This window comes from Anser anser (assembly GCF_964211835.1).
Source record: "Anser anser genome assembly, chromosome: 8".
Lineage (NCBI taxonomy): Eukaryota > Metazoa > Chordata > Aves > Anseriformes > Anatidae > Anser > Anser anser.
In genome coordinates, this window is record NC_139728.1 from 29,832,798 (window position 1) to 29,858,235 (window position 25,438).

Consider the following 25,438-nt stretch of genomic DNA (forward strand, 5'->3'; position numbering starts at 1 on the left):
GCAGCTTAAGAAGATGCTTCCCACTACTCCTAGGTCCTGGATCTGCCTGTATGTGAGGGCACTCAAGGACCTGGGGGAAAATTCATGAGGCAGAGGAAGACCTGGAGTTGACAGTAAGCTGGCACTGGTGGCCATGGCCACTCTTGCCCTTCCTAAAACTCCAAAGAAGAAAGAAGACAAGACCCAGGCGAAACACAGTAAGAAACAAGTTATACCTAAGGCTGGCTGCCTCAGCCAAGGGTTAAAGCCAATCCTGATGATGAAACCATAGCATAGAAGAGACCTGTCATTGCTCACACAGGACCACACTGTGCAGGGTAGATGACAGGCATTTAGAAACCTTAGAGGAAACATCAAGGTGTTTGAGTTACCATCACTCATGGCACTCATCCATCCTCTGGCATGCAAAGAGGAGGTTTTAGGCAATGACATTCTCACACTCCCTTTTGGCCATAATTAACCCCATTCTCCCAATTCCATCCCCTAGTCTGTATCTCCCTTCCCTCAGCTTCACTTTCTCTTCTCATAGTTTTGTCAACATGAAATTACAAAGCTGCATTTGACAAACTTAGGAAAAAATGTGATTTGAATTCTGTTACTAGAGCAGAGGACAGTAATTTATTTTCACTGTTGTTTTGCAGTATTACCTGTTGCCCCATATTGAGTCAGTACATCAGGTGTACATAATGCACAATTTCAAAGACTAAATACAACAACAAAATATAGAAGGGCAAAGTCCTTTTGTATTTTGGTGTCATACTGGGCCAAAATAGATTTCCCAAGACCAAATGTGTTTGAAATTCAGTCTGTGATCTGTTAAAACCAGTTGGTAGAAAAATGGATTTCATGTAGCTGGAGAAATTAGGAGAAAGAATTGAAGCCGATAAGAGAATGAAAGGGGTAATGAAAACTCTCCTGTTGACCTTATTAAAGGATAAACAGAAAAGTGGGAGCAGAATTCTTTGCAGAGGACTGGAGGAATAAGCAGAAGAACACTATGAGCAAAACAAGACTGGATCAGGCAAGGAGGTCATTAAGGGTTTGTAACTGCCAGCACAACGGTGACCAGTGCCACCAAGTCTCCTCCGGGGCCAGCTTTGACTCCCCAACCCAAGTGACCAGGTACCTGGTTGCAGATGGATCAGCTAACAAGCAGGCTTCAGCAGGGATCCACAACGAGGTTCGGCTGTGGTAAGGTACCTTAATTGATTTGTCAGTGCACCCAGCTTACAACAGTGAAGAAGCCAATGAAAATTAATGAATTAACTCAAATGACATTGCAGACTTGGATGGGAAGTATCCCTAAGAGAAAATGATGGTAGAAAGAGAGGAGTTTCAATATTAAATCAGACCAATGGTCCATCTAGTACTAGATATAAAATCCTATAATGGACAGTTATGCAATAAGATACCTATTGGGGAAATTCTTAATACCAGGTGATTTTATTCTGAAGTAAGAGGGCTTATATATTTCCTTCTTACCTAATGTATCTACAGATATTATTCATACCATGGTCTAATCTTTTATTTTTCTCCTTTTCTGCCTCACTATCTAGTGGCAGGGAACTTCAGAACTAATATATTGTATTTTCAAAATCCTTTTAGCTTTTAGTGGTATTACAACCCTGGTTCCCTTGTTTGGGTACTGAGACAGAAGTTAAACCAACCATTTTTTTCTACTGTATACATTTCACACAACAAATAACATCAACCTTCTCGTTGAACTAAGCACAGAAATCACATTCTGACTCCTGCAACATAGAAGCTTTTCAAGCTTCCAACAATATTTATTGCTCTTTTTGGGATCTTTGATATTTCAGCTACAACTTTTCAAAACACGGCAACTAGAACTGGCCAAGAGGTCAAAGACAAAAATATTACCTAGTATTGACATAATGTTGAGGAAAAATCTATATTCCTATCTTTTTTTTTTTTAAACCAATCTTATGCCATGAGAAAACATTTTTAGTACAGCACGCCTATTACTTCAGGCTTCGTGGTGCTTGTCTCCATGGCACAAGAGAAAACCATCAGATGCATTATAAAGAATGGTCCCTGACCAGCTGTGAATTGGAAAAGGAGACTGGCATCAACATAAAAATGTAGTCACATGAAGTCACGTCAAGCTTCACAGCTCTGACCTTCTTCTAAGCAATGTAGCACTTACTCATCTTGGTATAAAAAAGATTTCAGTCCTCTTTTGCAATACATACGGGTGTTTCTGTAATTTTCCTACAGATTTTGTGAGGAAAACTGAACGCAGTCTTGATAGAGGTTGCCTTATCTGTGAAAACGTTCTCTTTAATTCCTGTTAGGAAACAGAAGTACAACATGATTTGAGCAATGCAGTTGGCAGTGCGACTTCAGTATGATGCCACTCGAACTGAGAAGCCATTCTTTCCTTCCAGAAATGCTGTTGTTAAGCTACTGGAGGGCAAGCCAGGATATTTCAGTCATATGGTTCCTTTGACCTATCCATTATTAATTCCAGAACTAAATTAGAATATTCAAGAGCAACTTGAAAATTACAAGAGAAGTAAGAAAACATTTAACAGTTCCTGTGACCAGCACAAAATGTTTAATGGATGGAAGGGAAAGATTTCCTTGTCAATGGCAGCTTTCATCTTACCTAATGGGAAGGTTCCCTTGAAATTATTTCAGCAATAAGGAAATGGGATGTCTGTTTTACTAAATGATCTGTAATGCATTTCATCTCTTATTTATAGACAGTAAGATGCTCAACTGTACACAGTATATAAAGGCAGAAGTTTAAACAAGTTATCTGTTTAATGAAGTATGACATACATATTGTCCACAGCAAACAGAAAGAAGCACTAGGAAGTTGATTTTCATGTAAGGTCTCCAAAATTAATTAATGGTGAAAAAAATCTGTAAGACACAGTAAGGGTCCTCTCATCTATACATACACATAGATTTTAAGGTCAAAGGGGACTGTCCTCCTGCATAACAATGGCCACAGGACCTCCACACTGATTTCTCTAATAAGCATACCGTACTGTGTGAGCTGTAATCCATCTTTAAGGGGAACATTCAACCTTCATTCGTGACTCATTTTTACATTTTGATTAACTCATACTTATCAGCAATGACCACAAACTGTGTTAGAAGGAGGAAAACAGAATTCCAAATACTCTGTGATTGGGATGCCACAAAAAGCCTTTCGCAAGAAAAGATTACATTAGAAATTAAACCCTAACTTTTATTTTAAAATTTAATCTCCTTTCTTCAGTCCCTGATTTTAGCAAACTGAGTACTATGGCCATGTATCATTAACACCTCACATTAAGGAAATATTAAGCAGATGCACCAAAATAATTCTCAGTCTATAAGCATCAAAAAAGTCAGTATTAGGATTTGTATGTTTCTTAGCCACTATGTCCTAAGTGCAGTGTAGGAATCCAGACTCTTCAAACCAAAAAAGCTGACTGTATTACGATAACTCTGAGTCCTTCCAGAGAGCGTGTTACATGGGCAGTTCTTCAAATCTGCAAGATACACATACAGTGACAGCATGTGACAAGAGAAAACAAGAAATTAATGCAGATAAGAATTTACAGGTATCGTTCTAGCTAAAGGTCATAAGTAAAATCAATCTTGTATGGGAAGCAGATTTCCCATTACTGAAATATCCCTGGTATCTCATGACTGCAAGATTGCTCAGTACATCTCTAGTAATAAGGTTAACTCTGGCCAGTATGACTTATCATATCAAGAGTTATATAAGAATTATGCTCAGAGAGCAAAAGGTGCTGGAATATGCAGAAGATGCTAACCGCAGCAAAGAATATTAATTGTGGTGGGGCTGGTGGAAAGGAGAGCAGACAAAAAGAAAGGAACTTTGCACGGCAGTGTCTCATCTAACAAAGTCAGAGTTCGTGGCATGAGGAAAACTAGTATGATTGCAAGGTAGCATCCCAGTGTATGCTAGCAGGGGAGATCTGGTGGAGATGGCAGGAAAGTGAGTTAAGATGTCACTTTTAAATGTAAGTAACTTTTTAAGGGCCAAGACAGCACAACAGAAATAAGAAGGAAAAGAAGGTGTGGAATAAAACTGAATTTCATAGGCATCAGAAATTGTATTCCAGAGGGAAAGAAATATTCTGGAACATAAAGAAGAAAGGACACAAAACCATCACTTGCCTGAGTTCCTGTGCTCTCTAATTAAGAAAAAGCAGTCTTGCAAAGACACAAAGACACGGAAAGATAAATCCTGCAATACATGATAGTAAACAAGGAATGCGGGGGGAAAGAAAGATCTAAAAGTAGATACTGTGTGCAACCACCAGGTGGTTGAGAAGTGTATGACATATGGGGAGCTTAGAAGAAGATCAGATGGCAGAGGGGATGATTGAGTGGATGCCAGCAGGGAAGAGGCCACATGAAAGACCAAATCCAAGAAATTGGGTCTATGTATCCAAAGCTCGAGGTGACAGCCTTAAAGCAACGAGATAAATGAATCAGCTTGCAAGGCAGCAATGATGATGGATAAGGTGGGATAGGATCAGCTGCCAAAGGAGTGTAAAAAGGTTCTAGAAATATTCAGAAATGCATCATGGAGAGAAGGGGGGGGGGAGGGGAAAGGGTACGGAATGGCATTGTTGGTTTACTTGTTGTGGAACACAAGAAATTGGATTTTATTTGCTGTCTCAACAGTCATTTTGCTTTATGGAGTTTGTTAATGACTTTGTATAATGTCACTAAATGTGAATGCTAGGAGACTATTACGGGCTCCATCCTGGATGAGGTGCGTTTTTTCTTTGACTCTAATGGCAAGATACGTATGTGCAGTACTTGCAGCTGAGCTCCATACTGGACCAAACTTGAAAGCTCTTCTGAGTCCTTTCAGGGGCTATAGAGAGGCTGGCTGTCACTAAAATCCAAAAGAATTAAACTATGAAGAAAATGGCATGTAAGCCAGCATCTTTGCACTTGGCTTACTGAGTCTGTGGATAGTGAGAATGCTCAGGCTCTCTCAGGGATGGTGTTTCAAATAGGAATAGTAGGAAAACGCTGGTTCTGTATCTTCACAGCACCTTACTGAAGTTCTGGTTTATTCCAGAAACACCTTCACCCCTGTGTGTGAGCTCAGGCAACTTACTGCAATGTATGGGGACGTCCCAAACCACCTGCAGAGCAGTTCTGTCGAAGGTGCAGTGGTCATTTAAAAATGACCTTTTCTCACTGGTTTCTCAAGTACAGCTTGAAAGTAAACAGGCAAATCCATCTCAGATCTGCAGTTACTTGGGCACTGAGCTTTCTTTATAAATCAAAGGGCAATTGTTTAGGCCCTCTGCTGAGTGAGGACAAAATCCCTGATTTTTTTCATAACAATGTCAGCCTTCCGCTCTAAGTCAGGACTCCAGTTGCTTTACAAATAAAATCAGAGATTACAGTCCCATTTGAAAACAATTATTCTGGGCCCAATCCCAGAAGGTGCTGAGTGCCTTCAACTCCCACTGCATTCATGAGGGACTAAAAGTGCTCAATGACGTACGTCATCTTAGAGATTTTCCTTAAGAGCCAGATCCCCCATATCTTTTAACCCGAGGCACTGCTTACTCCTGCAAATAGAGCACAGCTTGACCCTGCAAGTCCTTAGCATGAAAGGTTGCACTTACTGCTGTGCCCAGTACCACTGACAATAATCACTACCATCCATAATAAAGTTTTGCAGGATGAAGCCTTAAATAAAATTTATGTCACTGACCTACAACCAACAGCTGCAAGAAAAAAGTAGGACTGCAATGAAAATTCCCAGCCCATTAACGTGGATATTGCACTACTGCAGCTTCAGACAAAAGCTGCATTAACTCTATCCTTCAAAAATGGTGCCGTCTAAACACCTCAAGTAGACTCTCATTAAATATCAGTGTTTTACTCTACAATCTAAGGCCTCAAAATTTAATTGTATCTTAAATATGATTTATTAAAATTGTATTTGAGAGATCATCAGTGAGGTAAATGAGTTCCCCTTTGCAGCCTATGCTGCAGAACAGACAGATGTTAGCTAAACACCAGTGTTGGGCTTTATGTCCTGCAAATTATTTATAAACAAATTATCAAAAGGATGCGGAGTTAGGGCAGCGAATGGTGGCACGCTAAAACCTAAAGAGGAGGCAGAGACTTGATCTGACCGCAATGTCCCCATTTGTACAACTATCTGGGAGCAACTACAAAGAGCACCCAGGATTAACTTCATGCATCTGGCACAGCACGCTGCGTGTTTGTGTGTGTGAACCTTCTGTCTGTGAAATGGTTAAAACTTAAGGTTACCCATCCAAGGAGTAGAAAATGAAGGTTCTCAGTTTGATGGACAACAGCTCAGAGATCCCTGATGTCCCAAAATATTAGGTTTCTCTTCTAATAATGTTGGAAATATTGCCTACTGTCATGATTAATCTTAGCAGCATCTCCGGCTGATTGCAGGTGACGCAGTCACAGCGCAGTGCCTGTGTTGGTTTCCACACACCGTCAAATCTGCTACAAATGCAGGGGTGAAGGGGAAAGAACTGTGATACCAGGTATCCCAGTGGCTAATAGATTGTGACATGAAAGAAGGAAACCTTTATTTTAATTCAAAAAACAAAAGCCAAATAGCAAAACTTATGTACGTGCCTAACTTTTTTTTTTCCTCCTCAAGTGGAAAACATTCGCCTGCTAACAACTCTTGGCTGGCATCAAGGGAAAGTGGAGGTATTTGCAGATGTGGAGGAAGACATACAAAACATTTTTCAAATCAAAGGCTTGAATTATTGCACTGGGTTCATGAAGTTTCACAGGCATGTAGACACACCATTGTCTACGCCCTGGAACAAGCTGCCCTTTCTTCGGGAAGGAAAAACAACCCAATGTTTCTTACAATCCGATCTGTATGTATCAGGGAGCTATCTATATTTTGAAATTCTTTGCATTGTCTGTGGTAAGGGTGTGCTGTTTTGGCCCAACAATGGCAACATTGATTTTAGAATTTCAGAATTTTGGTGCATAGAACAAACTGTGAAACAAAACCGGCCTGCTCTCAATAGTACAACAACAGTGCTCTTATATAAACTTGCCTTTCCTCGCCATTTTACATAGTCAAAGATCAATAACGCTCATTCAGCCAACATTATTAAAGCCATTTATCAGCGACTTTTTTTCTGTTGCTAATAAAAAGGATTTCGCCGACAAAGTTATGTCATCTTCCGCTCACTTGGTAGCAGCGCAGATAATTAGCTTTGTTGTGTCCCCAACAATTGGGCCTTGTTTATGAACTTACATTTATTAAGTGAAAGTATTTGGAAACTGATGGTACATTGAAGTTTGGTTGCCATGGGCAATAATCATCCCAAAAAAGTCATGACCTCCCTGTTATGCAGCTAGTAACTAATTGAAATGATACAAATTACTCTGATTCTCTGTCTGCCAATTTAGAGGCTGGTTGTGGTCAAGGGTCAAATGAGCTCCTATTCATGAAACTATGTTTGAAGTGGCTGCTGCCATAGCAAGGGGTTTGGTGTGGACGCTGCGACTCCTCTGGACATTACCCCATACTGTGGAGGAGAGGGTTGCGCAGATAGCAAAACAATAAGCCTACCAAGGCTACCTTCGGCTGACACATCAAAAGCTTCTCCGTGTCAGTCATTTAGCAGTAGCTGCTACCAGCCAGGACATGGTTTACTGGGTAGGAATAAGTGTTGCATTCATCCCCAAGGGCTACCTTATACATTTAACCGATGCCACAATGCCTTCTGAGGTAGGTGTAAGCAATCAAAGAATCCTTCTACTTGCACTCAGTTCAGCAAGAAAAACAAAGGCCTCCTTTTCTTTGAGATGTAACAGGACAAATGAAAATCTGGTGGAATATCTGAAGCATCATCCTTTAAAAACATTCAAAATGTTTTTGTGCTAAAAGAAACAACATGTTTATCTCAGTAAATACGGAGACCTCAACAATAAAAAGTTAATAGTGCAATGAGATTTTGTCCTTTAGGAAATTCGATGTGATTCCAGGGAATGTTGCTCAAAGGCTTATTAAATATGTACTGGTTTACTGGGTGAGCATTCACAATGCCATTAAAGAGATTTCTTTCTTTATGTAAGCTCCTACAGCTTTAACATGTCTAAATCTATTAAAAACGTGATAGAAGAAACCATGCCACAAGAACAAGTCAGGCTCCTTGGATAATGAAGATTAACATTTTCTGTGTTTCAACATTATTTGAAAGATTTACCGTGTAGTTTCAGTCCAGTGCGTTTCAACAAGTATTTCTGTCAATACCAAACGTGCTGTAGACAAACCAACACATGCCCGAACCACCTAGGAGGTGCACACAGCTATGATTCTTACGGTTAGGTTTGTTTCTTACAACACTTTTCTCTTCAGAAGATACCAGGAATAGTTAGCTATGCAACCACAGCAAGAGCAGCTCAGGATGGTGCAAGCCAAGAAACACAGAGCCCCAAGTGACACCACACATTGTTGTGTCCCCCAAGTCCTCACCCACAGCTCCTTTGCAATGAGCGGAGATGCCACCCATTCCCAGATATACCAGCAGCAGCTGCTAAAAAAACCAAATGCATGCTTACATCAGTGGGGACGTAACTGCTCTCCCTCTGGATTCTGCTCTTGCCTCTGTCATACAGGACACGAGTGTGCTACAGTCGCTGACACCCTAAGAGTTAACGAGTTACAGTGAGCACCAGGGCACCCCCCCGAGACCTGAGCTCAGAGTGAGCTAATTTGCCACGTTTCTTGACAGAATGTTAATTAGCATTTTGAATTTTAGTTTTTGAAGCATTTTAAATTTTAGGGTTTGATTCTGTCATTTTCCCTAACAGTGTCTTAAAAATTCCCATATGTGCTCATAAGGGAAAAAATATATAAATAAAAATGTAAAAACATTTATAAAAATATACATAAATAAAAATATAGAAAATATATAATTAATACACAGATTCACTAAAATGTGGTACAATTAAAAAATCTCTCTGATGCTCATGATCTAAGTAGTTGTCTACAGGTGTAAATACAAGTTAGAGGGAAACAGGAAACAGTAGTTTGGTTCCTTAGAAAATTATGTATTTTTTTCTATCTACATCAGTGTATTCCTGGGAAAATTCCTACTTCTTGTCAGGTAATAAAAATAAATAAATAAAAATTGAAAAACGTTCATTTTCAAATTAAATACATCAGTTTTGAAGTGTTGTTTTTAACAAGACACTGTCATGCTTAGAGGAAAGTGGGCACCTGTCATGAAAAATATTCATAGCAGAAAACCTAATTTTCTTTTAAACGCAGAAAAAAAATTGACCAGCGCTATTACAGAAGTCCTTCAGTGTCATTCCATGTCAGCACTGTCATTATATCTCCTTTTGTGAAGACAGTTAAGAACATGTCTTTGAAAATTTATTCTGGGGCTGCCCTTGTGGCCTATTGATTGTGCTCTTGCCTCATGTGAGAGACGTGGGTTCAAGAGAGAGGGCTGGCACGGCTGCTCTGAAGGGACAGGGTGCTCCTCGCCTGCTCCCGCAGAAGCCATCCTGACCATTCAGAGGTTTCAAAATACGTTTTAAACTGCGGGTCTCCCAAGGAATATTTGGACATTCTTCAGCGCACCGCAGCAGGAGGGCTCGAACCGTCTTTGTGATTAAGAAACTAAGTACATGCCAAAGAAAATGTATTTCCTCACTTGAAAGTCTGTGTTGACTCTTCAGGTCTTACCTAATTCGTGTCTTTAAGGGCAGTATTTGGCGAAGTGCAGGCCTGCTTTCCCCCCCACTGACACCGGTGTGAAGTGTCCGTCCTTCCCACCACTTCAGTGGAGTTTCTTCTAATTTGCACCATCATGAGAGATGATTCAAGCCAACCTGTCCATACTATAAGCTCACCGTCAGGTGTTACAAAAAAAAACAGAGGCTGATGTTTTCCCTCACTGAATCTGCCATACAATTAAACCGTATTTTGGCTTCCAACTCAAACGAAGTGCGTTTGTTTCCATCTTCTAGCCATCTGCACAGCAATAAGGGCAATCTTTAGGTCTGTATCCTCCAAGACACTTCAGAGATGCTGTTTAAGAGTGTCTCTCTTCCGATGCCTTAGCTTTGCCAGCAGCAGCAGCGACTACTTTGGTTATGCAATACACATATTTAACCACCCAATCACCCAAACACATTTTAGCATACGGGAACATATCAGCTTAAAAGCAGGGGCAGGGATTTGTTGAGTCAATGACATGCTTTCTTCCCAGTATCTAAATACAGTGCTAGGTGTTTAATCTGCATTTTAAAAAAGCCTATAAACATACATTTACACAATAAAACATAACGATCTGAAAGAGCCATTACAGCCAATTGTCCTTTGTGTCAACTAATTCCTTCCATCCCCTCCCCAAAGGTCTCAGCTGAGTCCCCCTTGGAGATACTACTTCCAATAACAACTCCCTTCCTCCCCACACCAGCAAGCCCTCACCACATGGCCAGCTTCCCACCCTGATCAAATCCTCAGCCTCTGCTTTCCCCCAAGGCACACAGAGGGGCTGGTGTACGTCCCCAAGGTAAAAAGGTCCTCAGTCCAAGCTACTACAATCACTGTTTCGATCTGTACCCACCATGGATGGAGATCCATAAGATGATATCTTTTTTTTCTCCTGTTTTGGTTGAGAAACCTGAATTTCATAGGGAAAAGTGTCAGGAGTCTCGAATCTGCTGCCCAGATCTCCTCCCATCTCTTCTACAGGCTAATATAAATCACTGTCCTCTCCTCCAGGGGCTGTTTGCTGGCTCCTCACCACCTCTCCTGCCCATCTCACCGGTCAGCACGTGGCAGCGCACTGTTGTATTGCAAACCCAGCCCAGGATCCGGCTCCCCATTGAGTGCATGCTGTATATTTCTTCTCTTTGACTCCTACCATAAGAAAGAAGGCATTGAAATTCAAAGCACTAAGGAATACATTCTTGTTGACTTACGTTAAACAATGCCTTACTTCCCCCAAACCCCACTGCAAACACTAGTCATTTATATTAGAAGGTAAAGCTCAGCATGGTTAAAGGCAATACAATCAGAGGCACGGAAAAAATACAATATTTTTCTGCACGTGAAGTGCTGTATGACTCAGCTTCAGTGGATAAAAGCAACCAAAGAAGATAAAACAGAAAACGAAAGCTGCCAGGAGAGAAAATGGACGTGCAGATCTCCTTTGGAATATACCCTTCCATTTTGCAGGGTGTGTTACCTCTTTGATGCCTCAAATCCTTATCCTTTCAATAAGCAGCACAACCTTCAAAATATCCAAACTTATAACCATTACACAACTCCTAGGGCTGTTCAAAAGATGACAAGCACATTTTCTAGTAATTATTAGAATATATTTATGTAGCTTATATGCATATACGTATCTACAGACATACACAGTCAGCATTTCCAAAAAAAAGCTGCTCTCTTCTGACCTAGGGCTTTGGCACAACAGCCAGTCTCACAGCACTTCTCAGCAGAGCTCATTCCACTAGTGCTTTGTACAGGCTTGGGCACTAGCTGAGCTAAAACAGTTTGGACCCAAATCCCATCCTCAAACAGAACTGGGAAGTACCCCCAGGACTTTTGTTCTGGCGTGCAACACATTGGGCAAAGCCCGGGCCCTTTCCATCCCTCAGCAGCATTCCTTGTGACTTCAGTGCTCAGCACGAAAGACCTTCAGGTTCACCTTCAGACTGCAGCTGAAACTGCTACGGCCACCCCCAGGGCCAACTCCTGATCATACACCCCCAGGGGAGGTGGGGAGGATAGATGGCTGATGAATGTTTATATTCCCTAGCTTTTTGCTTTTTAAGAATTTGCCCTTCGTAAAATCCATTTCTTTATGCATTAAATTGTTCAATAGTTCAAAAAAGCTTCCTTAAACTATCATACACTGGAGCAAAATTAATTAGTACTCTTGGCTAAAATTCAATGAGAACAGAAAATAGATAAAAAATAAGAAAATTGGTATTAACTGCTTGCTAGCCAATCCCACATCTCAGCAAATAACAATGGTCTGTTTATGCTGCATTACTCTTCTCTAATCTCCACATATTACTATAATTATTAACTACTAGTCCTAAAATCTATAGAGTTATCATTATTGTTATTATTATGAAACTCAATCTCATTTTCATGTCATAAAGATAAACCAAATCTCATTTCAATTAGTTGCAGCAGGAGGGAATGAACTTTAAACAGACATTTAATTTCTGAAAAAAAAAAATTAGGAAGTTCTTCATGGAAATGTTATGGCATTTTGAAACAGATTAATAGTTCGGTATGAACACATCCACCCTGCAGCTAAATGACGGCTGTACTGCGAGCAGGAGACAGGTTAAATGAGCAAAATCAGTTGATACCACTGGTTTGGATCTAATCAAATAGTATTCATTTTTATGACTTTTTAGCTACATTATTTTTTCATCCCATGTGCTACTGAACTGTTACCATGGGTTCTCTGCTTTGTAATTGGATTATGTTTGTCCTTAACGCATTTGATTGTTAAGGAAGCACTGGGACCAGCAGGGTACTTGGCATTCTGGCTCCAGTTGCAAATGGTTCGGTCACACTGCCCACATTGGCTGCACTCTTGGACTCCCCATGCTTCACAGAAGCAGCCTCGTGCATATTTTATCATCACTCGAGGGCAGGATCTAAGCTTCACAGGGCAGCCTGCCTCCCCAGCACGCCCAGCATCAGGCTGGCCCTGAAATCTGCTGCCACCCTCCGGGGTGGTTAACGCAGCCCACAGGGGGCAGACCCTGCTCCCTGAGCTCAGGCTGGTTCAGGGCTGTCCCAGGAGGTTGCTCAAGTTTGATCCAGGATGCTCCTGAATGTGACAAGGCTGACAGACAGCATGAAGGGTGCAGTTCTGGGTTGGGGAAAGGGAGTCCAACACGAGGTAGGTTCCTCACCAACTCAAACCATGACTACGATGTGGCTCTGCAAATGTGCTCAGCACTGTGTCAGACATTGCAATGGTGACAGAAACCCTCAAGCCTTGGGCAATCCTAGTATTTCTGACCCTGTTGATTAATACATGTCTCAGACGGTGTCCTTTTTACAGACACTTTTGCAAAGCTACAGAATTACTTAATTATTCATTGCCCACCAGTCCCAAGTTTGAAGCCAGAAGCTGAAAAAAAAAAAAAAAGAGATGTCAACAGACTGGGGATCTTCTTGACTCCCCTTTATCTGTCAGCTCTCCGGTCCGCTTTCTCCCCAGTTTCTCACCGAAAAGCAGCAGCTGGCCGAGCAGCTGTACCTGCACCGTCCTGCACGGAGCACATAGAACACCCCCCCCTCCTGGTTAGCGCCCAGATTACAGCTGTGTGCCAGAGGAGACATCCCACCCCAGTCTTCTCCCCGGCAGCAGCTCACACTGTCAGGTTTTCATCCTCTCCTAAAATCTGTTTAGGCTTCAGAACCATTACGTGTTTGACATTAGGCCAAGACTAAAACACAGAAATAAAAACATATCCTCTAGACGGAAGCATTTCACTGTAGATACGACTTGAAATCCAGCCTCATGAAGTCAGCACAGAGAAGATTCTCTCTCTCCTTCTGCTGCCATCAGCTATTTCAATCCTAGCACTCAGGCAGCAAAAGGAAGTGAGACACCCAGGAATCACCCTGCAGAAAGAGACACCACCAGCTGGTGTAGACCAGGACACAGAAAGCTGGTGAAAATCTCGGCCTAACAGCTGGAAGAAGAAGTGGAACAAGGAACGCAGGACTGGCAGAAACAAGCAGGTGGGAAATTAGGGGGGACTGATACTAGATGAAGAACTTTGTTAGCTGTGATTAAGAGATAAACCAAGATTAAATTAGAAAATGTTTGCCATGAACAAGAAGCTGGGAGAAAGCAGAGCGAATAAGGAGGGGATGATGTGTAAGAAGCAAGAAGTGTGTGGGAGAGGCAGGACTAATCCAAGAAGAAAACAGAAAGTAGAGGAGCGGAAGGGATTGAAATGAGAGTCAGGTGAAAAGACTGACCGTATCTTGAGACGTGAGGGAAACCCAGGCTTCTTGCATGTCAAAATTCCTCCACTCTCAGCAAGCATCTGTGAAATCCAGTGGTAAAGTATGTCTCATTCCAGTATTGTGCTGGTTCACACATCAAGATGACACTTTCTGTTATTAATCAATCCATCAACTCAAAAGCCAAGTCACTGTAGTGAATCTAAAGATACTAGCTCTTCAGGCAATCTGAAGCCGTAGCTATCTGATGTTTCATACCAGATTTTCCCAGTCAGACCATGTTTGTCTATTTAACAGCCGAGGAAATCACACAAATAAAACCAACATTAAAACAACAAACACCAGCACTCCCATTCAGGAACATCAGAATTAAGTTTACTCCACATAACTCTAATTTAGCTCCCTTTTATGTTACAGCACAGCATTTAGTAGCATAATTGCCTGCCATTTTTTTCTGCAGGACCTTCTGACTGCATGGCCCTTAATATCCTTTTAATGTAGGGTTGGCTGATATTTTGGCTGTAATAAAAAAATCAAGTGGCTTGTTTCCTTAAAGTAGATTAATCTTGAATTAAGGCTGTGTAATATCATTTTAGGTCTCTGGTTACTCAAGCAATACTCACAGAGTTGGCAGCAGTGCAGTCTGTTGGCCCAACAATGCAACTCCCACTTGCTTTTTCCTTGCTGTATATATATATTAACACAATTCATTGTTAAGAAGAATGAGCTGCATAAATTCATCAGATTATCTCATATAAAACTGCAGGTAGGAGCTAATAACAAAACATGCAGCCAAGGTGGCTTCTATTTAGTATTATCACAATGCAAAGATGACTCCAAATTTCTCTTTCCTGCCTGAGGCACTGATCACACCACATACAGCAGTAACCCATAAAGAGCTCAGAAAACTTTTAGAGAAAGCTAAAAAGTTCCACATGAACATTAGCTAACAGCCAAATCACACAGCCAAGATTTTCAAGATGCACTCACAGTATCATCAGGCACCTTTACATTTTCTACTTTTCAGAAGATAAAAACTTGGGATTTTATGGAAAAAAATCAGGCTCCTTTAGGACTGTTCCAGTTGGGCATCCAAACTCTTTAGCACTCTATTTTAATAAAGCTGGCCCACCTCTTCCAGCAGTCCTAATGTACTTATGCACATCCACTTGAACACTTCCTAAAATGACTGAATGGCAGTGACTCGACTCTCTGAAAGCTTTTGCTCCAGATCAGTGAGACAATAGCAAGTCTGTAACTAAGCAAAACGTGCTTATTACCATATCAATTAGGTGGATCACCTCAGCCATTCAAATCACTAAGGCTTATTTGTTTGCTGTATTTCCTAATTGTTTCTGGAAGCAGTTCAGTGCTTTCTCTCAACAACGAGTTTGCCTTATTAAGCTTATCCATGCAGGGAGGCAGAGATTCTTGACATGCTCTGGATTGCTTCTCTTCCCATCTGTGCTAACCAGCAGTGAAGAAAGTTTTGGGGTGCTCACAAACCCCATAGCTATAAGGCTCCCCACACAGATTATGATTTATTAGAGTTGTTAAAATGGGAGAAGAAATTGTTATAGGTCTTGGAAACTACAGAGAATTGCCATTTAAGCCACACTCAAATCTCAAGGGAAAAAGGATTCACTTGGGAACAGCAAGACTGTGGCATATGGTCCTCTCTCGAAAGCCAGTTCATATGCCAAAGAGTGACTTCCCTTTGCAAAATGATTTATTTTATACCTTAAAGAATCCCAGGCATATTATTGATGGTTTACAATAGTGTTACTGGAATCTCCAGAGGTAATAACAATGATAATTTGACATTATGCACATTTTCTATTTGAAAATTTATCTGGGATTCCTCAGAAATACAGCCACATATGGAGTAGCAGGAATCAGCTATTTAGCAGCATACTGTGATACCACAGCAGTGGTTCAGGAGGGAAAGTGAAAAATGTATTTCAGAGACCTCAAAAAGAATGCAGGAAGAGTGAATGGAATAATCCAGCTATAGCCAAGATGCAAGGGCTATCTAAAACAAAATCAAAAGATATTTAATTCCCCCAGGTTTTCAAGACCTTGAGTTTACATTTCAAGCTAACACATGCTACCTGTACAGCATTTGTTTGTAGTACCATGGGATATTAGGACACTGTAGTTGCAGAAAGGAAGACTACTACCCCTGGGTCAGTAACATCCATTTCTCCAGTCATGATCACAGAGATTTTCAGCTATATCTGAAATGCTTTTGCTTTAGTAAAATGAATAAATAAATACATAAATAAATTATTATTATACTGAATAACTATTTACAATGTCTAGAATTCAATGCAATTTTTGTGATTCCCTCCTGAGAAGTTTAATGTTTAATAATGTTTACTGGATGCTAACTGGATGATATTGGCGTCGCTCGAATCAAAAGCTAATATTAAAAAAAAGTAACATCCACAAATTCTGCTTATGAAGGTAAGATGGAGTTTCATCTTCTTGTGCATTCTTTATGACCGGTCCTCCTTTGCTTCCTAATTAAAGAATTCTGCTGCCAGCTACCATTAGGGTTTTACGTGTATATGTACGTGTACTTATATACAAATATACTCGTGTATATATATGAACACATATAGGTATGTTTATAAAACTGATGGTCTTCATAATGATTAGTTAGACAATTCTCCTCTTAAAGGTGCAGAAGGAGGTAGAGAATCCAGTTCATTTCTCTTAAGACTTGCTTCTTGTGTACTGCACAGCCAGCTGATGCATTTATTCAAGGCCACACACTTATGCCAAATGCACAGGGTGAAATCATTGATCAACATAATAATCTTTTCAAAACAGAACCATCCTCTGTTCCTTGCTTTGGAGCCTGCTGCCTAAGCACTGATTAGCCTCCATATTTATGGTCTTGGAGGGCCGTGGAGGAAATGTGCTACACCTGCACTGGCTTTCGATACAAAACCTTGCAAAGGTCTTGCTGGGTGTGCCCCAAAGGCACCCCTCTGAAAGCAGAGGGATTTCACCTTGAGCTGTGAGGCTTTGCTCTAGAGAGCTTTGCCCTTTTTCCTGCAGTCATGCACAATCCAGCCGAGTGACAACGATGTTTAGTAAAGCAGCAGAACTAAATGAAATGTTCTGAGAAGGGTCACAGGAAAAAAAAATAATAATAGGAATGTTATTGGAGTTCTTTTATTACTTCTCTGCATTTCAGGGAGGGGTTTGCTATTAATATCTTTCCTCCTGATCTCCTTCCAGACTGGTCTTCGTATTTTCAACCTCCATTCTCTTTATTTTAGGGCCCTCTGCAATGGTTTCTAAATGTCACCATTTGTCATGTGCAAATTCATTTGTAAAACAGGCTAAAACCTTCCAAATTTGCCCTGCTGCAGTCCAATGATCCTCCCAGTTTTAGAGACAACAAAGTGTTTGTTGCCTCTAATACTCCCTCTTCGTAGTGCCTGACAGTGCATCTTACAGGACGTGAGCTACCCCTTCACTTCAAGAACAGCCTGGCATTTGGTTTGGAATAAATATAGCCTTCAGGCAGCGATGTGCAAGCAGTATAAATACTGACCAGCCAGTCCCGGCTACATCCTGAGACCAGCTTGTTTTCTTTGCGCGGTACAGAAGGAAAGAATGAGGATGCCAGCTGTAGGGTAACTTACCACGACACCAGGATGCAGTAGCTGGTCTAGGTTAGAGAATAGCAGCTCCCCACTTCCCTACTCCACAGCACCCACTGCAGATGTTCTCCTCCTTAGAGCAGCCAATGTACCTCTTCAAGTAGCCACTAGTTAGTCCAGATCTGTCAAATGATTTGGCTTAGCTTACAGAGCTTTAGTACAGGATCACTTCTGACTGAGCCGGGTTAATGACTCATTACCCAAGCGGTTGTGCTGTCATACCTGAAGGCTGATAACCTGCAGAGGAAGCAGCCATCATAACCCAGATCAGTCGCGTTTGTGGGAGCCCTCAGACCCTGAGATGACTTATTCAAGTTCATACAAATTCAGATCCAGTGATTCTTCGAAATGTAACAAAGCCTTGAGCCTACCCCACAAGATACTAACGCAAGTACTGTCACTGGCTGCAAGGCTAAGTTAGTAGCAGAGGGACAACCACACATGATTAATCATTCTCACCTATCCTGCCTTGGTGAGGTTTATGCTACATAAAAACATTACTACAGAGATAACAGTAAGATACTACCCCTGTACCAAGGGTAACAACAGTAAGTCAATGTAATGTACTCACGCATGTGTTTTACGAAGCTGACAGGGAATACTTAAGCATGAAGGATGAGAGAATAGAAGGCTAAGAAGAGTTTTGGCCTCAAATAGTAATAACATTTTCCATTTTCAGACCTCCTTGATTGTCTTTTGTGACCCTTTTGATGGCTGAGAAACTCTGCACTGTACCTTGCGGCCTCTCACAAACATGGCAACAGCTTGGTAATAACTGGGGCCTGTTCTCCAAGTTCTTAACTAAACGCAGTCCGAATTTGTTCGTGGACTTCACATTTGGAGCTACAGACAGTTTACAAGCTTACGTTTGGTATCCAGACCCTTCATCAAAAATAATAATACCAAATCTCAGAGAAGTAGATCAACGACAACTCTGAGCTTGGTTTGCTCCCCTTCGTGGGACTTTGCCTTTTACTTTACTAGATGCTAGATCACTTCCAGAAATTAAACATCAATAAATCTACTGCAGTTTCACCTTATAATTTCACTAGAAAAGAACAAAGCCATGAAAAAGGTAATAGCACAGCTGCCTCCAGACTGACAACATAGGAAAAAAGCCAGAACTGGGTCTGGCCCTTAGTCCCTTTTGGTATTATTTATCAGCACTATATAGCCACTTAGAGGACATGGCTGAGCAGAGACCTAAGCATAGAAAGAGTTGAATATATATGCAGTAACACACTGTCTGCCCACAAAATTCACCAAATGGGCAACTGAAATGCAAAGTACATGTTTTCCCCAGTTGTGCCAGGAGCCAACAGCATAAAAATAAAGGTGCCCAGCTCGCACAGAAGGTCTTCAGGCAAAGCTTGAGTTCAGCTGGAGGATGTCGGAGCAAGGCTGCGAGCTGCCTTGTGCCCACACACACGAGGATCAGTTGGCCAGAGGCAGCTTCTGATAGGAAAAGGTGGCACACAACATGCTCATGGCTGCTCTAGGAGCCAAGATGGAAGCAAAAACTAAATGCAGCACTCCAGGCTTTTTCTCTTTTCACTTCTGACCAGCTAATTAAACGGTGGACAACTTCCCCAGTAGTGTACTGAAATCCCATTCACATTGGGAATTCGGCAATGCTAGGAAGGGCATACAGTCCTGCACTGCAGAAAAAGCATAGGAGAAGTTCCCACTTACCTGTGATATTCTACTGCCAGGAATAAAAGGTATAAACATCCCATTAAAGAAAACCGAAGGCTTTTGTGTAAAAAATGTGTGGGGTGAAACACTTAAATCAGGACCAACCAAGCACCAGCATCCTCTGCATTGCCTGGAAAATGTTGAGCTTGCTGAGATACTGACAGGCACTACACGAGGTTGGCTTCTACTCGTAGTTGCCAGCACACGTAGTTGTTACACACGCCTAGGCCCAACAGGCCTGTGAGTCCAAACCCCATCCGTGAGGTACAGCTCCCGGCGGGAGGAGGCTGCTCTCCCACAGCACAGCAGGCGTCTGGAACTGCTCCTGAATTTTTCCCCAAATGTTCCTGTACGTCAAGAGCCTTCAGAATGAGGAATAAGAAGAAACAGGGTGGAGTGAAGACGAACTGAATTAATCCAGTTACTGGGTCTCCTGGGCAGCACACTGCAAGGGGGCAGCAGTCAGGCAGCAGAGGGTCAGCCCGGCTAGACTTGATCTTACTTGGCTGACTGCACGCCAACCCACAGAAATTCAGGTGGGTCTTCCCTTCATCCAAGTGAACAGCCACTTTTGGGGGTTCTCTCTTCCCATCCCATCCAACACACATCTCAAGGCGAGCTATCTTTACCACACAGACCAGTTTCCTCTGCCTATCCCTGCATATGCCAAACAGGGAGAGGAGCAGACACCTATGTCATTTCATCACAGATGTCTAACAGGAGTTACAACCTCTGACCCTCATGCCCTTAGTAAATAAAGTCAGGTCTTAGCTCTCCTCTCGTTTCCTCCCCAGTTACAAGCTTGTTATAAAATATGGCACACAGTACAACGGTCTCCAGTTTGCATTACCACCAAATGCCAACGCTATTCAACGCCCACCTTCAGCCATGACTAGAAAAATGCCAGCAGCATAAAAGCAAAGGTAGCTTCACCAGCAGTTTCCATCTGTTATCTCTCTCCTTAACTTTGCCCACTTCTTCCACCTTTAAACTGCTTCACACCTGCCCAGCAGTGCTCATCTGAGGTCCTACCCGGCTGCTGTAGTACTCCGAACGCTGTGTACCACTACTCCTGTACGATGGGGCTAGGCAAGACAAATTGCTGGTTTACAGCAACAGGTATTTGAGTATCTGTTTGGTTCAGTTAAAATTATATCTGAGTAAGATTTAACGTAAGTTTCATGAGAAAATTTTGTGATTGGAGGCCAATTGATTATTAAAAATATGTATATCGATGTGTAGTAAGTATCACTGTTAAATTTTAAAAGCATTCTTAATAACACTTTGGTATCTAATTATCTTATAATAACTCATGTTAAATTTAAATCAAATCAGCAGCTGAGATGCATAATTTAAACCAACTGCAACAAAAGAAACATCCCAATTACAGAAAAAAAAGCCAACAAAACAAAAACAAAAACAGCAAAAAACAAAACAAAACCAAAACCAAAAACAAGTCACTTCAAATTAACAGCTGTTTACAGAGGTTTTGACTTAAACAAAATGGTTTCAGTTGCTCAACTGTTACATTCACTGGGGTTCTTGCAGTGTTTCCATCCACAGAGCTCCTCCAAGAGAAGTCCTGGAGGGAAAAGTACACCGTTCTGTGTCTAGCACCAGACCAGCAACAGGGACCCTTTCACAGCAGGGTATAATAACAGGGCTGTGATACGGGATCTGCCTATACCATTTGTTGCATGCCAGCCAAGCCGGTGTTTGTCACAACAGCACTCAACTCAGACATACTGATACTGCAAAACACGAGGCCACCCATAGCCAGATTCAGCATAAAATAAAATCAGTGCACAAAACCTAAACGGAGCGATGGCTGTGCAATCCTCAGGTGAGAAATCGTTCCACCCAAATGGACCATGAATGTAAACACTGACTAACGAGAGTGGTACAGATTGGGCCATTAAAAGCAAGGCAGAGATGAATGGAAATGTCTGAGCAGGAACATAAAACAGACCAATTTCTGCCACTAAGTAGGAGTGGGAGTATAACAGTCCTTGTTATAGAGTTGCTGGCAGTGATGTTACTGTTAAGGCTGAAAAAGACACTACATTCCAAATCTCTCTTTTCACTTGCAAAACAGTAAGATTTTGAGCTTGATCCTTCACTTCAAAGGTGGCTACCCCAACTGCTTAACAAAAGAGAAACATGAGACGGATGCGGAGAAAAAAAATCAAATGGGTTACAAAATGTTATAGAGACTGCAGACCCAGAGCAAGAAGGGTGAGATTTTAGTTCTACTGAAGTTCAGAATTTTGCTTTTCTGTTGCAGGCACCGATTTACCCCACCGCAGTAAGCCAATACAGAAATAGCTAGAGAATAACCCAATACAACAACAAACACAGCCAGAAAAAATACAAATTTCGGAAGACAGGACAGATGAGGTGACAACTGATTCCAGACATGGAAAGGAGGTGAAAACTGTAACAACTGACGTCTATAATCTGAAGAGAAAAAAATGGAACCCTGGTTCATTCAAGCAGATGTTCAGTTTTATCTGTACTAGGTTTAAAAAACAAACATGCACAAAAAGTCTACAAAGATCCTCCACTCTTAATCTTCTGGCTTCATTATATGGAAGTGTATAGAAAAATGCATGAGAGAAAAATGGTTTTGTTTGTTTGTTTGTTTGTTTTTTCCTGTCTGTTCTGAAAAAGCTCAGTATTTACTTTTTATTTTATCCATCAGCCAAAAGTTTTGATGCATCAATTTTGTGAATTCCCAAAAGGCTGGTTCATGGCATGGTTTGGTTACTAAAAATTCCTGATTGCTTTCACTGGATAAATTTGGCTTCTCATGACTCAGGTGCTAGAGCTGAGTACTGGATTTTGAAGTCTGAACATTTGTCTTTGTTCTGATCAGAAATGAAACCTGAAATTTTCAATGGAGGAAAATTTGTACAATGTGGGAAATAGTTTGAGAGCAAAATTGAAACAATAATTCTAACATGGCCTTTTAGAATTTGACCTTTTTATCTCTTAACAGTATTTAAATATAATACAGAATTTGAATATTTAAAAAGTAATTTTAACATTTGAAATTTCCACTTTTTGCACAGAAAGTGTCAAAACATGGTATTTCAACTTCCTGGGAACTTTTTTCCCTCCCATTTTCACTTGAAAATGCGAACTTTCAGCTTTTGTTACTCATCTACATGAATCCCTGGCACAACTGGCTGTCAGCAGAAAAGGGGAAGCTGATGGACTTCTCTACGACCAGTGTTATCAGGCCCAGCCATTCATTTCCTAGTGCCACTACCCAATATAGCTTAGTATTTGACAGGCTAGGGAGGAAGAGGAGGGTAGGACAGGTTGCATTTCTTTGTTAACTATGTTGTCACTTCGTTACAGACAGACATGCAATCTACAGCCTAATCTGTGGCTAAGTCTATGGAGTGGCACAAGAAAATACTTGGACAAGAAAATAGGCAGAGCTTTCAGTATCTTCAGTACTTCACCAAAGATAATAATCAGTTGTTTTGTGCTGCCTTCAGTGTTTCGTGTACTGAGAACACTAGTTGCAAGGAATTTCTGCTGTATGGAGCATGTAATCTGTATTTTTGTATAACTTGCTGACACTGAGCCTTCTTGCCTGCCAGTGTGAAGTAGCACATTGACCACTGGGTGATGTGAGTACCACACTTCGCATAGGTCCTTACGTTTTAGGTGCCAGTAACTCAGAGTGCAACCCTTGTGAGCTTTGCTGAATTATGCTGGAACAGTTTAAAGAGTTACTAATGGCATTTGTCCTTACTACTCTCACCACCAGGTTCCTGCCCCCAAGCTGTGTCTGTTCAAGCTAATTCATTCACAGCCCAGTGAATTTTTGCTATTCAGATGATTATGCAAGTATTTTAGGCTGAAAATTGACCATCAGCTGTTAGTGGGGGAGAAATACTGGTGATAACCTTTTCAACTGCCTTGACTAAGTCCAAATGTGACCGTGAATCAGAAGTCTCAACCCACGCTATTACCTTGGTGCAAGACTGGAGCAAGAGAAATCAGCGTATCCCATCCTGGCAGACCCATGGCCCATCTCTGCAATGGAAGACTGAGGTTCTCCATGGGCTCCTCCATCCAGCCATGCCTTGTGGACAACTGCTGGCTGGCAGCCTGGTCTCAATTCCTCTTCCTCTAAAATGGAGCTAGTAATTCTACCTGCATTTACAGATCATTTTGAGATGTATGAGCGAAGAGAATTACAGAACAACTAAAAGTTATTATGTATCATGCATGTGTTTGCCCATAAATAATAAATTCTTGAGGCAGACACAAGAACAGAAGTTACTACTATCGTCTGCCTTTATAACAAATTCATAAGCAATAGCATTGTACATGACTTCTCAGCTGTTCTTTTCTGAATGATAGATTTCACTCAAGATCCAAAACTACCTCTCTCCTTATCTATGTTATATGGGACTTATTGGTTTTGGTATTTCAGAAATGAAACACTGATGTGTGAAGCAAAAGTTATAAAAACAAAATTGTCTTGTTTCTAATTTTTTACCATTATTTTTTGCTGATGATCTGTGTTTTGAGTTCTTACCCTGCTTATAGACCAGGAAGTTACAAAACCTAACCTGCACTGATGTCTGATTGTCTGTCAGCATTACCAAGCCTAGCAGCCAGACCCTGTCTGCATCTGGTGCTTTGGTGGTGGTGGGTCTGCTGTACCCAGTTCCAGTTCTGGCCAGCTGCAATGACTGCTTGGGCTAATTTCCCTGCCTCTGTGCATTCTACCAGGATTTTACACTGGAAATAAATTGTCACAGCGAGAATATTTAAATTCAGGAAACAAAATGTTCCCACTAATTCAATGTAGCCATCTCCTGCCTACTAAAAGTTATGAGTTATGTGCGAAGTAAAAAACCTCTCTGCTGCATGAGATAATGAGAAAACGGGAATTCTTTATTCATTGTACTTGTCCCTCTGCACATAACATTTGTATATCATGCCAGGACTAACCTGTGTCACTGCACTTATAGCCACGGACCAGACTAAATGCCTGCCCTTCACTGTTTTTACGTCATGATTCATATACTCTCTCTGCTCTTTCTGACTGCCTGCAATTACTTGTGACAAATGATTCTTCAGTGTACTGTCTGCTTTACCTTTTCAAAATGTTTCCATGGTTCACAGATAAGTCAGCTAGTGTACACTGTACTGTCTTGTGGGAAGTAAATCCCAGGACACACACAGGAACAGGTTCCTCAGCATTTTACTGGCAGAACTGCAAGCGCCCACTTCCCTCGCTGCAGCACAGGACTCCAGATCAGCCATGCCAGCAGTGCTGGGCTCCGCGGTTACATTACTCTGGAGAGCCCAGAGGAACACGCTGGTACTCAGAGCCATAGAAATACTGCTCCTGGAAAAGACCTCCAAGTTCACGTCCAGCCATTGACCACCAAACCATGTCCCTACGCATACTGCACGAGGGACTTGGTATCATCTGTAACAAAACATCTGGTCAACATAAAATCATTAGTTTGATATCTCCCATTGAAAGAATATCCCACTGAATGACCCCCACTTCTACCCTTACTAATGACATATATATCCAAGGGTGAATGCTGCCTTGATTTAAGCTTGAGAACATTCAGGGAACCTAATTCTGTTCTCAGTTCCAGTGGTGAATTTGGGGATAGCTCCTCGAAGGTCAGTGGAGCTTCACTGGTAACAATGCCAAAAGACTCAGTCCATTGACTGCGGGTAGCACAGGGCATGAGTTAGCATCCTGGTTTATGATTCACACTCTGCAATGCAAAGATCCTACTCACATAATGAGTTTCATATAATTATCAGTTCTCTGCCAACACAGTGGATCAAAATATGAGAAGCGCATATACAATGTATATGTACAATGTATATGTGCTTCAATTTCATTTGAAAGAGAAACCTGAAGAGAAAAGAGTTAGCAAGACTTCCTTCTTTGAATATCATCTTTTTCTAGTTGATGTACTGTAGGTTTATTAAAAACATTTTTATGGAACCATTGGCCTTTTCTATTGGCTGTAAGTTGTGCTTTCTTATTCTAGACCCTTTTTCTTTAATAAAT

The 25,438-nt window shown here is 41.3% G+C and overlaps 1 protein-coding gene across 19 annotated transcripts in view; it reads right to left on the reverse strand.

The window, feature by feature from the left end:
- Nucleotides 1-25,199, reverse strand: part of LOC310903257 (uncharacterized protein) — a 142,905-nt gene extending 117,706 nt beyond the window's left edge. For 5 of the 19 annotated variants that reach the window (XR_014587382.1, XR_014587383.1, XM_083846114.1 and 2 more), the window contains exons 1-3: nucleotides 14,990-25,199; nucleotides 14,623-14,683; nucleotides 14,015-14,082 (exon numbers count right to left, since the gene is read on the reverse strand). Coding sequence is in view for 5 of the 19 variants with exons in the window: in XM_083846114.1 (XP_083702240.1) it covers nucleotides 14,015-14,082; nucleotides 14,623-14,683; nucleotides 14,990-14,997 (137 nt within the window). In the remaining 14 variants the exon portion in view is untranslated. Of the gene's footprint in view, nucleotides 1-2,324; nucleotides 3,507-8,589 lie in introns of those variants that run through there. The other 14 variants (XR_014587390.1, XR_014587391.1, XR_014587392.1 and 11 more) reach the window with 11 other exon arrangements.
- Between the last annotated feature and the right edge of the window lie 239 nt (nucleotides 25,200-25,438).